The 15,330-nt window shown below is 51.4% G+C and overlaps 1 protein-coding gene across 11 annotated transcripts in view; it reads left to right on the plus strand.

Moving 5' to 3' along the window:
* The window catches only part of DLG3 (discs large MAGUK scaffold protein 3), a 78,666-nt gene extending 67,017 nt beyond the window's left edge, over nucleotides 1-11,649 (plus strand). For 4 of the 11 annotated variants that reach the window (XM_014256525.2, XM_088062780.1, XM_088062781.1 and 1 more), the window contains 9 exons: nucleotides 349-424; nucleotides 1,006-1,105; nucleotides 3,889-3,930; nucleotides 4,629-4,679; nucleotides 5,462-5,563; nucleotides 5,738-5,910; nucleotides 6,477-6,586; nucleotides 7,169-7,260; nucleotides 8,994-11,647. In XM_014256525.2, the coding sequence (XP_014112000.1) occupies nucleotides 349-424; nucleotides 1,006-1,105; nucleotides 3,889-3,930; nucleotides 4,629-4,679; nucleotides 5,462-5,563; nucleotides 5,738-5,910; nucleotides 6,477-6,586; nucleotides 7,169-7,260; nucleotides 8,994-9,100 (853 nt within the window). In that variant the 3' untranslated portion in view covers nucleotides 9,101-11,647. Of the gene's footprint in view, nucleotides 1-348; nucleotides 425-1,005; nucleotides 1,106-2,810; nucleotides 2,857-3,888; nucleotides 3,931-4,628; nucleotides 4,680-5,461; nucleotides 5,564-5,737; nucleotides 5,911-6,476; nucleotides 6,587-7,168; nucleotides 7,261-8,993 lie in introns of all 11 variants that reach the window. The other 7 variants (XM_014256526.2, XM_088062784.1, XM_088062787.1 and 4 more) reach the window with 4 other exon arrangements.
* The last annotated feature ends 3,681 nt before the right edge of the window (nucleotides 11,650-15,330 follow it).

The following is a 15,330-nucleotide window of genomic DNA, read 5'->3' on the forward strand; positions in this document are numbered from 1 at the left end:
CACAGCAGCAAGGGCTGCTCCTTGTGTCCTCTGTCAAGCTGCCCAGCTCTGTAGCCAGGTCTGTGAGGTGGGAAGTCACAGAGAGCAGAGGAGCTGGCTGCTCCTCTCAGGTTAGCAAAGCCAACCTTGAGTCTGTTTCCTTGTTGGGAAGGCTGGCTTGGCTCCTCTCCTGCTCCTGCAGACACTGGCCTGGGCCAGGCCCTGGGCTGGCAGTTCCACATCTGAGCCTCCCTGGGAAGGAGCTTCCATTTGCCAATGGGGCCACCACCGCTGGAGCTGCCTGAGGAGCCACGTGGGCAGCGTGGACAGCACATGGATGGTGCTAGTGACTCTTTCTCTCCTGATCAGGGTGGAAAAGAAGGAGAGAGCACGGTTGAAAACAGTGAAGTTCCACGCCAGGACTGGCATGATTGAGTCTAACAGGGTAAGTGCTGATCTGGGGCTCAGTGGGACACCTGGAACTGGTAACTAGGAGGATGAGTCCCAGCAGCAAAAGCTTCTCGTGGGGCAGCTCAACAATCCCAAGGCAAAGAGCTGTGTGACTGGACCTCCCCCAGGCCCACATCTGCTTGGCACAAACCCTCCGTGAATATGCAGTGATTGAGCAGAGGAGCCCAGGATGGTGTGAAAGTACTGGGGAAGGACCCATGTTTGGAGTGATGGGGTGGCAGAGCCCATGGCTTGGAGCTGCCTGCAGGCATCTGGTGAAGGTAGCTGCCCTCATACCTCAAGAGCAGTGCCTAACATGCCAACAAGCAAGGAGGAGCAGCCTGGCTACCCCTGCAGAGCTGCTGACTGCCCCATCAGCTTCCCAGCATCCCTACCACATGTTTTTCTCCATGCTTAATTTTTTTCCTGCATTACAGTTCTCATGTAATCTCCATGATTTCATTTGAGGGTGACTGCCCTGACACGGCTCCTCATTGTCTCTCCATTTTAATTTTCCCCACGTGTGTTAAACACCATTGTTTTTTCTGTCCTCCCTTCCATCTCCATGTTCTTCAGTCGATCAAAACGAAACGTAAAAAGAGTTTTCGCCTCTCTCGAAAGTTTCCATTTTACAAGAGCAAAGAGAACCTGGCCCAGGAGAGCAGCGGACAGGAACGTAAGTAGCAGCTGGCCAGAGAGGGCAAACCTGTACCCCTCAGGTTCCCTGCCCTGAGGGAAGAGATTCAGCACATTTCCATAGCCAGGGGTCCTGGCACCTGCCTGTATTCAGGTCTGTGCTCCAGAGTTGTGCCAGCAGCTAGGGAAAAACTGGAGCTTGAAATGAAAGCAACAGCTGCAGTCTGGCACTCTCTTCCTTTCTCTCATGTTCAATGTCTTCATCTTTTCATCCAACTTTACACCCACCCAGTTCCCTGCTCTGCCTTGCCCTGCTGTCCCACCTTTGCTGCAGGCTCTGCTTCCTCCCTCTGCCTCCTTCCCTCCAAGTGAGGGGCTGGCTGCCTCCTGCAGAGCTTCTCCTGTCCCTCTCAGGGCTCAGAGCCTGGGGAGGTCCCAGCTCCATCTTCCCTAGAAGTGACTTGCAGCTTCACATTCCCACTGCAGAGCCCTGCCAGCGGATTAAGCCCTGTGGACACAGGGAAGCCACGACCCTGCTGCCCACTTACGACTGAGGCACATCTTTGGTAGCTGGCTACAGATGTTGTGGGTCCACAGCTCTCACCACCCTGTGACTCCCAGTAAAGGCAGGGCATTTATCTCATTGCCCTGAATCCTGATGTGGGCAGCACTGGAGCTGCTCACCAAACTCAGCCCCTCATCCAAGCGGTGAACTGCATCCACTCTGTGGGCAAGCATCCAGGCTGGCAGTGCCCACACCTCTGGGGGTGGTGGACAAGGCAGGGCTGTGTCTGTGCCCCAGTGCCAGCACAGCAAACACATCCACTCCGTCTGGGGCTGTCTTGTGTGTCATACAGAGGCAGGAGGATGCTACTGGGCTGCTCCAAGGGCTCCCTGCATCCCTCTGCTGCCAGGATCCCTCTGACAGGCTGCCGCCAGCTTCTGGTGATTTTAGCGGACAGCACGAGCCTCTGGCCTGTGCTGAAGGTTGTCTGTGTGTCTGCCTGTCTCTAGTAGTGCCTGGACATGGCTGGGCTCCAGTGAGATCTGTGCTGAAGCTGGGGGCTTACTTTTGGCTGCCCTGTAGTGAGATGACACAGCATGAGGATGTGACAGGTCACTCTCTCTACCTGCCTGTGTCACAGCACACAGCCAGCTCCCTCCCTGTGCTCTGCCACTGTCCATCCCAGCTTGCAGTAGCAGGGGGGCTCTGCCTCACATTTCCACAGCCTGTGCAAGCGTTGTGGTGTGGGGCAGCTGACACACACAGGTGGGGAAAAATGCACCCTCCTGCCACATGTTATAGGACTGTGTGCTGTGCCTGGCCCCAGAGTGGCCATTCTGTGCCGGGGAGGCACAGAGCCGCTGTGCCCTGCCAGCACACTCCACGAGGAGAAACACTTCAGCCCCTGTGCCAGCAGCTCAGGGCTGCAACTGCTTGGTGCCAGCCAATGCTGCTGTGGCTGCCCTGCCCTCCCCAGACCCAGAGTGTCCCAGGGGGCTCTTTGGCAGAGAGGATGAGCTTGGGGGGAGGAGGGGGTCCAGCCGCACAAGGCAAGATGTTGGCAGTGGGCTGATGGTGTCAGCTCTGAAAATATTTAACCTCACTTGCAGTTGCAGCTCTGGGCCGTTCTGCACTCCTGTCACTAATGCTGGTCTGGCTCTGTCTCCCCCATCCCTCTGATTCCCCTTTCCTGCACTGTCTTCTCTCCCCCTCTCCCTCTTCTTGCTGTCTGTGAAATCAGGACTTCCCTGGGTTAAGTGACGATTATTATGGAGCAAAGAACCTGAGTAAGTTGAATTCCGATGCGCATTGTTCTGTTTCTGTGGCTGGTGGTGCCGGGGGATGGCTGGGTTCTGGCCGGGGCAGCTGTGCTTCCCTGGGTGTGGGGCAGGAGGAGCCCCAGCCGCTGCTCCGCTGATGGGGACCCCCCTGTGCTGCCGGAGCCTGCGGGGCTCAAGGTGCTGCTGCTGCACATGGGATGAGGGAGCTTGTGTGGGGGTGTTGGCCATGCCCTAAGTGCCTGCTGCACCTCCTCATCCTCTTCTTCCTGCTCCTATCTGGGTTGGTTGTTGCTTTAGCACCTGGAGCCACTGCCTGTGTGGGTGGGAAGTGGCCTTGATGGGCCTGCTCTGAATGGGGTGGGTGACAACATTTTGAGGTGGTCCCACCTTTCTCTGGGTTACCACTTATGCAGAACTGCAAAATAATGACAGGATCCCCGTGGTCTTCTCAGCTGGGGCGTGAGTTCCCTGCCAAGATCTGCACCCCCCAACCAGTGCAGAGCCTGACTGGGGCAGGCAGCGGCCAGCAAGCCTCTGAGGGGTGGTCGCAGCACTAGGATCAGCCTGAGCAAGCAAAGCCCCAAACTCTGTCCCATTCTGTCAGTGTCTTGTCTCTGTGCGTCCCAGCCCCGTCCCCAGAGGTAGGCTCCCCATCCCTGTGCCAGCACAGCCGTGCCCTCTCCTGCCTGCTGTGTGCATGCTGCACCTGCTCCCCTGCCAGCCTTCTCTTCCCTGTGCACTTCACCTTCTCTCGGCCTGGGAAGCTCAGTGCCTTCACATCTGCCAGGCAGGCCCTCCTGGCCTCCCTGTCTTCTCCTGGAAGCATCCCCCTGCATGTCCCCGAGTTCCCAGCAAAGGGTGAAAGATGCCGCCCTTGCCCATGTGGCACAGACTCGTCCCAGTGGGTGCTGGGCTGCAGGTTTTTCGGGAGGCTGGTGCTGTCCTGCCCTCGATCAGTAGTGCTGGGTGACAGCCAGGGTGCCCCCGTGCCTCCCGCCCATGCTCCTTCTCAAGGGGATCTCTCTGGTTGCTTTGCAGAGGGCGTGACATCAAACACCAGTGACAGCGAGAGCAGTTCCAGTAAGTGTGTGTCCACCTGCTCTCCCGCCCCATGTACGTGTGTGTGTCCCTGTATGAATGTGCATGTTTGGGCACTTCCATCTTGTCTTGTCCCAGTGGTGGTTCTGTTCGGAGGCTGGTCCTTCCTGCTGGTGACACTGAGATGCTGCGGCCAGCTCCCTCCTCGGAGCCAGGGAGAGCAGGGGCTGGGGAGTAGGAGTGAACCTGCCTGCTTCACTGCTCTCTCCTGGCTACAGGACTCTGCTCCAAGGCAGGGTGGTGGATTCCCAATCCATGATCATCCCCCATCCTCAGTGCTGCTACAGGAAGCAATGGCCAGAGGCCAGGCCTGTAGCATAGATGGCTCCTGGAGCCTAAGCCTGTACAAGGCCATGGGATCCAGCTGCAATTTGTCCTCAGAAAGTCCTCTACATACCTGCAGGGAGGACGCTACGTCCCAATGGGCTGTGAGCCTGCAGCGGTGGGGGAGGGAGAGAGGAGGCTTGACCCAGAGCTGGGACATGAATAATTGAAGTGGCTCAAGGGCTCGTAACTGCATGCCCGTCATGCTTCACATCCGTGGGTGGAGTGATGAGGACAGCCTGGAGTGTCCCTAGAGCTGTGGGAGGCTGAAGGTGCAGGAGCCAGCTCCTCACAGCTTCAGAGGGGCTGGGGAGCTGCTGCAAGTGCTCACCCACCTTCCCCTGGCTCTGTTGCAGAAGGACAAGAGGACACCATCCTGTCGTACGAGCCAGTGACACGGCAAGAAAGTAAGTCCTGGGCTGAACTGCCCTGTGCCCACTGCAGTGTGGCCACCTGTGTCCCCAGCACAGCCAGGGCGTCCTCCCCTCCTGCCATACCAGCACAGCACTGGGTGGATGCAAGTGCAGTCTCATGTGTTGCATGCAGCAGGGGAGCCAGGTGTGCACAGCTTTCCCTGGCCTCGACTGCTCACTTTTAATCAACAGAAAAGATTTGTGTCATGGTCTGCCAAGACCAAGGGAGAGATCCAGAGCTAAAACTGAGCTGGGCTTTAGTCCTCAGCTAAGGATAAGATTATCCCTTCCTGCCTCAGACCAGGTCCCTGCTGGAGAACAGCCCTCCCGCAGCCTGCATCCTTTAACCCTGCTTGATGCTTAAACCCTGCAGACCCTTTCGCAGTCTGAATAGTCCCAGCCTCGGTGGTCTGTCCTTGCCAGAAGCTGGATCTGACTTTTAGGCTTCCGTCACTCCCCCAGCTCCATGGCATCCTTGCCCCGCTGTCCTGGTTGCCTGGCTCCTGCCCCAAGCAAGGGAGCAGCTTTGCTGATCTGCGACCCTGGAGACCTGCAGAACCTTCCCCGGGGCCACGCATATGGTTTGGGTCAGATGGGAAGGACATGTTGACCATGACCAGGAGGAGATAAACGCGCACAGAGGAGGCACCTTTGGGTGCCCATGTGAGCAAGAGCACCCACTGCCAGCAGGGAGAGGGCAGGTCAATGCCAAAAGTGGCAGTAGGGTCAGCTGCCCCAGCACAGGTGGGGCCTCAGGTTGTGGCTCTCGTTCACAGTTCACTACGCAAGGCCGGTGATCATCCTGGGGCCGACAAAGGACCGAATTAATGATGACCTCATCTCTGAATTCCCACACAAGTTTGGTTCCTGCGTGCCCCGTAAGTCCCAGCCAACGCTCAGTGCCCTTGCTGGAGGGAGGGGAGAGTGGGGGCTCTGCTCTTTGCAGGGTCTTGCCCGCAGTGGGGAGGGGGCTGGGAGCACAGGTGCGTTTTGTCCCTCCCGGTTTGTCGTGCGTCACTCTGGACTCTACCTTGATGCCCACTCTCCTCCAGACACCACCAGGCCTCGGCGCGAGAACGAGGTGGACGGACAGGACTATCACTTTGTCGTGTCCCGGGAGCAGATGGAGAAAGACATCCAGGACAACAAGTTCATAGAGGCTGGGCAGTTCAATGACAATCTCTATGGGACCAGCATCCAGTCAGTGCGAGCGGTGGCAGAGAGGGTGAGTGTCGGGTGGCATTCCTGGGTCTGGGATGCATCCAGCCCGAACCCTCACACAGTCAGCAGTTCCCCTCCTTTACCCTGTTGTTAATGAAGGGCTGTAACCACATTAAGCAAGCTTGGCATGATCCTCTCCTCCCTCCAGAGTCCTTCCAAGCCATATAGTTGCTTTACTCAGCTGTGTTACTCTACCCCAGCGTGGTACCTCTGTCCTCCAAACTTCATCCAAAAGCCTGGCACTGTTTGGCCAGCCTTGTGCTCAGGAGCTCCCAGGACAGAGATACCTGGGTGCCCTCAAAGCAGCAGCGTTCCTCTGGATGAGTCCTGGAGTTACCCAGGGCTTGTAAATAGCTTCACATGTCCAGACAAAGGTTCAGCCCCTTTGCATTGTTGCTGTCCTGCCCTGAGCAAGCAGGAATGTGAGGCCATGGGGAGCTGGCTTGTGTCTCAGTAGTAGGGTTTCATTTCTGTGGCTCCTCCCTTTCCAAGCACATCTGTATGAGCAAGCTGTTTCCCACACAGAGTAGTCTGTGTGGGTAGGCCTGATCCTGATTGTCTCCTTTCCAGGGGAAGCACTGCATCCTGGATGTGTCTGGCAATGCTATCAAGAGGTTGCGACAAGCACAACTTTATCCCATTGCCATTTTCATCAAACCAAAATCCATTGAAGCCCTCATGTAAGTGCAGCACCGTGTTCTGTGCCTCTCCAGCTGCTTGTCCTGCTGCTCCTGGCCCTGGGTAGTGCAGGCTGGAAAGGATGAGAGAGCTGAGCTTGCAATTCTTCTGAGCAGCGGCAGAGAGTATTACCTGTGAAGAGATTCAACAGCTTGAGATTGTCCCTGAGATCAGAAGAAAGTCTGCTGGCACCAAGAGGCCTGGGAAAACCCCTTCTTGAGTCAGAAGGGGTCAAATTGCTTATTTCTATGTTTTATGAAGATAAGAAAACCTAGACAAGCAGGGAGACTTCTGCAGTGGTCTCATAAATTTAAGGGATTGTCTGAATATGAATTCCCTTCCTTGCTATGGTGAAGGGGGGTGGGGTAGGTGACAGTGGGAAGAGCTGGTGGGAGTTGAGATGAAGTGCCAAGGCAGCCTGGAGTCTGTGGGGAACTTCTTTGTGCCTTTGGGAGCTGGGTCCTGCACAGCTTCCATTCCTGTGAGCAGAGGATTCCCAGGCACCCTGGCTCTGTCGGCTATTTTTGCTTCTGTTCATTGCTAAGAAAAAGAGCTGAAAAGTTTATATTTTTTGTGTGTGGCAGGGAGATGAACCGGAGACAGACATATGAACAGGCCAACAAGGTCTTTGACAAAGCCATGAAACTTGAGCAAGAGTTCGGAGAATATTTTACAGGTGAGTGTCCTGAGCAGACTTGTATCTGATTTACTTCATTTTTTCATCCAACAGCTGTGACCTCTCTAGCAGCACTGTCCTACTACAGGGTCATGGGAAAACATCCAGCTTCATCAAAGCAAAAAAGAAATGGCACTTTGCCAGGAGGGCTCTGCAAGGGGACTGCTCCAAGATCAGTGGATAGGAGTAAACCAGTCATAGAGGAGGAGACAAGTTGTCAGGCAGGATTTTCTGAGCTTGTGAAAGCTTATCACCAACTTCAACAGTAATAAAAAAATCTAAAAATCCCTGAGCAGGTTAAGTACAGGGTTTCAGGGTGCTACAAGTCTACAGGAAGTAAACTCCCTGCATGGGAGAAAAGGGGAGCATTTTTAAGAAGAGAAGTTTTGAAAAGAAGGGGAAAGATAAAAAAATAACAACCTAAATGGTGGAGACAGCCCTGAGTTATTACAAAATATCTACCAAAAAGGACTGGAAGTTTGGCTTGCTTCCTAAGTAGTCTTTGCTCAAGAGCCAGGGGTTGCTGACACTTTGTGCCTACTGAGATGAGCTGCTCATGACACAGGCATCCTTGTGCATTAAGGAACTAATGTTTGTAACATGATTAATTCTGGACAACCACAGGCAGGTGAGGAGGCAGAGAAACTGGTCTTCCATCTTTTCTCCAGTACAATAGCTGCTTCTTCTTAAGTTGAGGAATGATAATGTTGCCAAACTGTGTATTACCCACCTAACAGCTACTGGGAAAAACCCCAAGCAGGATGTTTTACAAAAACTGATTTCAGCTGGACAAATATTTGGGTACAAACACAGTGAACTTTCCCCAGACCTCCTGTCCTGGGCTCCAGAGTTGCTGGCTGTTCTTCCAGTCATGTCACAGTTTTTTCTTCTTCATGTCACAGTTTTGCAGGCCCTCAACATGCCACTGTGCACTTGGAGGGCAAGTTGATGTTGACCTGTAAAAAAAGGAATGCTGTTGGCTGAAATGTGTTGAAAGAACCAGGTAATGGGCAGAGAGATAGATGGTCACTGTTACAGGTCCTGTGCCAGCAACTATGGGGGAGCGGAGATGCTGGAGGATAGTCTTGGCTGGGTTACAGAGGCAGGCCGGATTACCAGAAAGCTTTGACCCTTCATGTGCATCTTCCTGTGATGTAAGCAGCTCAGTGCCTCGTGCTGTGTCTGTGCTAAGCAGCAGCACTGGGCAGGGGTTGCTGCTGGGAGGAAGCCACGCTGGCCTGTCCCAGCCTGAGAGCTCTGTGTTCCCACCCCGCAGCAGAGGAAGCAGCAAACATGAGGAGCCATCAGCAGCTGGCCAGGAGAACCAGAGGGAAGGGACAAAGCTGGCACCTCGGGGCAGGTGCTTGGTGCTGCTCCAGCCCTGCCTTCCCTCGCTCTGGTCAGCGCAGCCGTGGCGGTGCCAGGCCCGGCCGCAGCCTCAGCACGGTGCCTGACACAGTTTGCAAAGCTGATTAGCAGCCTGGTGTGGAGAGCCCAGCCAGCCCTGCACACAGTCAGGAGCTCTGCCAGCTGGGATCAGCGCTGGCTAATCCCCACCGAGGTGCTGCTTTAACCCTCTGTGTCACTGGGCCCATGGCAGCTGCTGTGACACCACCTGGTCCTGCCCCTGCTGGCTGCACCCTCCGGCCCTTTGGGGCAGGGGAAAGGCTCTCCCATAACTCATGGCAGTGCTGCCTGGTGCTCAAGGTCTTGCTTGTTCTCTCCTCTTCCAGCCATTGTACAAGGAGACTCTCTTGAAGAAATCTACAGCAAAATCAAACAGATCATTGAGGACCAGTCCGGGCACTACATCTGGGTCCCGTCCCCAGAGAAACTCTGAAGATGTCTCCGACCTGCTTCGCTGTGAGCAGATCTCCGAAGTCCCACCCATCCAAGCCCTCTGCCCCAGAGGGGGAGGGATATGAAAACTATTCCTGCTCCCTTTTTTAGATCGTCGCAAAATTGAGTTTTCTAGTCCTGTTTCTTTTGTTGGGATGAACTCATATCATTCATCACGTGACTGTTCCCACCATTCCTGCATGGACCTTCCCACTGCTCCATTAGAGACAGATGAGAACCCATTCAAGGTCGTTTTTTTATTATTATTCTTATTATATTATTATTATTATTATTATTATTATTATTATTAACTAAACAAAGAATCAAGATGGGAGGAGGCGGCTAAGGACTAATGTAAGAAAACAAGTGAAACGATGGACTCCAAACACATGAGCTGGTATCAGAGCTCCAGGGGCATTTTTCCAAGTGTGACCGTCTAGCAGCTCTGAACAGTGCGACAGATGAGCAGCAGAAAGCATTTTATTTATCTGTATATGTAATTTATATATAATATAGAGGAGAGATATTATATATATATTATATATATATATATATGTATGTGGACTAGGAATTCTGAGGGACCTCTCTGAAAAGGTATTGTATTATTGCAAGGTTCTTTCAGTTCCTCTGTCCCAACCACTCGCCGTAGGAAGTCCACTTGGGCAGGAAGAGCTCAAAACGGTACCAGGTGCTTTGGAAACTTCTCCTGTCCAGGCCAGTTCCCTGCAGCCACCCTGGGTCTGAGACAGGGCAGAGACTGGTACTGCCTGTGCAGGAGGGACCAGAGCAAGGAGCAGCAGCTGGCCTGAGAGAGGCTGGGAGACAGAGACTGAGCAGGAGGCTGTGGAGCAAGAGAATGGATGATACTACATATTAAATTGCACATTGTTTTACACACCATCTTATGTGTTTGCATGAGAGGTTTCCTTTTGGTTCTATTTTTTTAAGCTGATTTTAAACCAAAACCATATTGTGTTGTTGTGTTGGCTTTTTTAATTATTATTATTATTATTATTATTATTATTATTATTATTCCATTTTCTCTTGTTAATGATGAACTGAATGGGTATAAAATCCAGTTTTTTAACTTATTTTTTAAACTGGCTCTATTGTAAATAGAATCTAGATCTGTGGTGTTTAGTTAAGAAATATTTTACTGGCCACATGGAACAAATGTACTCACTGTCCTGTGTTGCTGTGAAAAACCTGGGATGTTGGACTGGCCCTGTACCTGTGGGTGCAGGTGGAATGACCCATTCTGGCTTGTGGCAGCACACTGGCATTCCCTTCTGCATTAGCCACTGGCAGGAAAAGCCCCCAGCTGTGCCTTGGATGGACACTCACATTTTCCAGATCAGTAACAGAATTGAAAAACTTCCTCTCCTCCCTGCTCCATGCCAAGTTCCCAGCCCTGCTGTGTCCAGGTGCCGGGGTGGCTCTCCCAGGGGAAGGGCCATCCTTCCAGCAAAGGTGACTGCGTGGCCACCTTGCCTGGCTCTGTCTCTGACACCTCTGTGTGAATTCTGTGGCTGAAGCTGGGTTCTGCTGCCTCCCCCAAGCCACCCCGAAGCCCTGACGTGGTGCCCCAGCTCGCAGGCTGAGGCACAGGGGGTGCAGAGCTGCCCCATCCGCTGGGCACTGGCATTTTTCAAGAGAGGCGGCTGCTGGCACCGAGACCCTTGGCCCTAAGCTAGGACATGGCTGTCTTTGAGAACACTTTGGCTCCTGTGCTCGAGTGGGGCTCCAGTGTGGGAACAAGCCCTCATGTGGCCTTTGAGGGGTGTGTGCTGGGTACTCGATTCAGGTCCGAGTGTTCCCGCCTTACAAAGAGCTGGTGAACGCTGTTCCTCACACAGTGCCACACCCCACAGCACAGGTCACTGTCCAAGCACGACCAGGTAAGTCTCCTCCTCCCCCTGTTTGCCAGGGACAAGCTGTGGTCCCCTCTCCCCAAGGTGACAGTTCTGTGTGTCAGTGCCTGGCACACAGGCCACAGCTGCCAGCGTCAGCCCGAGCTGCTGTAAGACTCCATGTGCTGCCTGAGGAGAGGCTTCCTTTGCCCATCCTGAATGCCAAGGAGCCCTGCAGGGACCGAGCAGCCTCTGGGGTCAGGACACGTAGAGGCAGCTATGAGCACGGAGGAGGACAGAAGGATTCTGCTGTCGGTGGGACCGACCCTAAAGGAGCACACAGAACTTTGGCAATGGATTCCTGTTGGGCATCCAGCCCCCTGCCCCGCTGGTCCTGCTCCAGCTGCTATAAATGTCGGTCCCTGAAGAAGTGGAGTAAGGGAAACAAAAGTCCTTAAGGTGCTAGTCACACATTCCTATCTTTTTTTGTCTTTTTTTTTTCTTTTTTCTGTTTTTTCCTAATAGCCTGTCTCCCTCTATCAAGTCACGTGGAGAAAAAGATGATGTACTCCATGGCATAGCTGACAGTATCAAATCGATCATGACAACAGTAGTTGGTTAACAGTGTTTCTTCCAAGGAGACATATATTTTTAATAAACAGAGAGTTGCAAAGAACTCTTGTCTTTGAGACCTTCTTGTAGAGTCCTTCATTGTGTACCAGATCTGGGTTTTTTGGTGCTAATGTTAGCAACTTTTGATATGGTCTCTATGGCAAACTGAACTGTTGACAGTGGTTTAAGGGGGGGAAAAAAAAGCCTTTTTTAGTATAAAAGCTGGTGCCTGAGAACTTGCCTAGTGGAAAAATGAAAATAGAAAATAAAAGAAAGGAAGTGGGCTTATTTAGAGCTGTAACTCAGCCACTGAAATGTGTTTTTGGTTGGGTTGTTTAACCCAAGTCTGGCCTGATGACACAACACCATAAATGTATTTTGGGTTATGGCTTGAATTGTTGGGAGGTTGCTTTACAAATAATAGTGTTTATGTGCTGCTACATAATTGTTCTTGTCTTGGATATAAAGACAACAAAGTAAATACGTAGTCCAGCTAATACAGAGCTTCTTTTTACGGTTTTAACATGCTGTTTAATATCAGAGAGAAGAAAAGTTGTAAAGACACTAGTATAATTTTTAATATCTTAAAATGCAAAGGAAAGGAGCGTTCACTGGAAATCAAATGTGGTTAAAGGAGTGTCACAGTACTTTTGTGCCTGAATTGCTTTGTTATTTAGCTGAACTGAAGGAAGGGGGGAGGGATTTATTCTTTAAATACTAAATTTTTGTTTTACTTTCAAACTGCACAGAAGAGAAGCAAATTGAGATTTCAGGGGAACAAGAATGTTGTACCAACTGAGCACGGGCATGTAGTTTGCTGACTGTTCAGTTTGTGAAGCTCACTGCACAAATTAAAAACCACTTAGAAACTCCTTTAACTGATCAACACCTGGTGGTGGTTGTCCACAAAACACTGGAAAATTAAGCAGATCTGATGCTAGAATTACCACTCTCAAAAATCAAAGTGTTTGATTGCATAATGGATTTGAAGTCCTGGATGAAACAGCACAGAAGCACTGTCTGCTACTGGCTGCCCCAGTGCCCTGCCCAGCCCGTGGTTAGCTCCAGTACCTGAGCTGCAGACTCCCTTCTCGTGGCAAACCACGCTGTGTCCTGAGCTCGTGTGTCACCTTGATCTGCTGTGACAGGGAAATGTTCAGCTTCCAGGGGGGAATGTTCTCAAATCCACAGGGTTATGTTCTCAAATAAACCCTGTCACTCCTGTAAGGCAGAACCTCTGGAAGAGAAAGAGGGTGGCATGGAGAAGGAACCTGCTCTGTTAAAGCTGTAACCACCCGTTTTCCTGGCTAAGGACAAGTTGCTCTGCCAAGACGTTTGCAAAGTCCTGGCCCAGAAAATAGCAGAGCATTGTCCTGATAATGGTCCTGTCTAGTTGTGAAATGTAGGAGCTGGTTCTTTTCTCTCCCAAGATGTCCTGGCACCGCTGCCTGCAACAGGCATGAAACTAATCTGCCCTGACACTTCTAGAAAATTATAAGCTGTAAGCTGCTTGTGCTATAGAGAAACGTCTGTGCTTCTGTCTGCAGCTCTGGGTAATTAGCTGTCTTAGCTAAGCAGAAGAGCACACCTTGTGCTGTGAGGCTGCTGGAAGAGGGGCTTTAAAGGAATAATTTTCTCAGAATTGTTTTCCCCATTGATGGAGCTGTCTTAGATCCAGCCATTGTTGCTAATGATGCTTGGCAGCACAGTCTTCAAGAACTGCTGTTCTCTGCTTTCCTCAGGCTGTCACAGCAGGATTCATGGCATTGAAGCATCTGCTGTGAAGCAGGTAAAGTTATCATCATGTCAAAGGTGTCTCTTCCCTTTGAGAATCCTTGGGTACACCTTGACCTTCAGTGTTTATTTATATCCCTTGCCTCCAAAATGAGAGGCATTTGTTTACCTTTAGGGGTTTTAACCCTAAGGAAACACATTACACATTATTAGAGTCAATCAGTGCAGCATCTCTGAATGCTACAAGTACGTGGGAGCACTTATGGGACTTGCAGTACCTGGTTGGGGCCACACTTGACTCAGCACAGGGGGGACTGTGGAATTTCCTCCTCTAGTTCCAGTGCACTACTTGACAAAAGCTTCTTCCCAATCCTATAATGAGCTTCACCCCTCTTCCAATTACCTTCGTATCTGATTACTGTGACCACTTCTGAGTGTTAGTGGCCAGGCCAGCCCCTCTTCTTTTCCTGCCTCTCCCAAATGCTCAATGCAGCCACAACAGTGGGAGCAAAGGGAGGTGCAGCCTCAGTGGAGAGCTGCTGGAGAAGCCCTGCTCCTGCTGCAGGTGCCTCTGGGTGAGAGGTGGTAGAAGGGGCTCTGGGGCTCAGCAGCTGAGCTGGTGTCTTCTGTGCCCTGCCCCACTCACAGACTCTTCTCAGCAAGGACGTTTTTCCCAAGGCAGGCTCCCTGCAGCCACAATCCCATCAATCCCAGGTGGTCGATTTAGAATCACCCTCCCCCTGGACCCATTCTCCAACTCACACTGCAACTCCCTTGTGCCTCTGCACTGCTGCTCCTCCCCAAATGGTTAAGAAGTTATCAGATTAGGGAAAAAAAAAAGAGCATAAAATAAATACTGGCTGGGGAAAAGGGGGAAATTTGTGACCTCTTGCCCTGGAGAATCCATTTGTGTTCTCAGAAGCAGGGAGTTCTCTGCAGCACAGAACCAGTGTCCAGCACACCCTGGAGCTTCCACAGTGTGTAAATGGGAAACCACTGCTGCAATGCCACCCTCTGGAACCATCTGTGCACATCAAGGGATGAGCACACAGGCTCTCTGAGCTGAAAGAAAACAGGAATCAATGAAAAGATAAGAATGGGGGCGGAATGAACAGCTCTATTTTTTCATTTTTTTTACAGGTCAGCTGCTGGTGGTTTAAAAATATTTATAAACCACAGTCACCCCTGATGGGCTACTGAACTGTGAAGCAGCATTTAGTAGCAAAAACAACATGGACCGGCCTGCCTCTGCACCAGCAAACACCTGCAAAGGTGTGATTGCACATAAACTACATACTGTCAACAGCCACTGGAAATGCAGCTAATTACAGTCTGATTCAACTAGGAGAGGAATTCTTGCCCCACTTAAACCCTTTGGTAAATACTAAGCCTGGAATAAAATGTACTGTGTAAAGATATGCAGGAAGAGATGAGTACTATCAGCAGGGTCTGAAACTTACCTGATCCAGGCTCTTCTGTGCTGGCTGTAGCATAAAAGAAATCAAACTGAGCATCTCCAAGTAAAAAATTCAAACCATTCTGGCTGTAGGCAAACCCACATTTAGTGCTTGCTGCCTTCTATGGCTGCATGTAATTACCTCCTTCACTTGCTGAGCAAACATGACCATTCTCAGCAGGTACAGTGTGACACCTTTACCTGTTTATGTGTGTGTGCAAGTCAGAACTGAGCAATTATTAAAGGCAGCCCAGCAGGCTCCAAGGAGATACTGCAGGCAGGATGGATACCTTTGAGTTTGTGGCATCATTTAGAGTCCCCCACTGCTGTGATGCAGCATAGATCTCCAAAACCGACTCCAGAAGAATTTTCTGTGGCATTTGAGACCTGGATTTTTACGGATTCAAAGGTATTTCTTAGTTAAACAGGCAGCACATTGTGCATTAGATATCTGAAAGCAGTGTCTCAGAGACCCAAACTAGGTCTGGTGAATTGAGTTCACCATTAAATGGAGAATTTACACTAAACAGATCCATCCTCCTGTTAAGGAACTCTCCTGTGTGACCTTTCAGATGTCCC

The sequence above is a fragment of the Pseudopodoces humilis genome, chromosome 15 (assembly GCF_049639895.1).
Source record: "Pseudopodoces humilis isolate 2021_Gansu_Grassland_sample_001 chromosome 15, ASM4963989v1, whole genome shotgun sequence".
Classification (NCBI taxonomy): Eukaryota; Metazoa; Chordata; class Aves; order Passeriformes; family Paridae; genus Pseudopodoces; species Pseudopodoces humilis.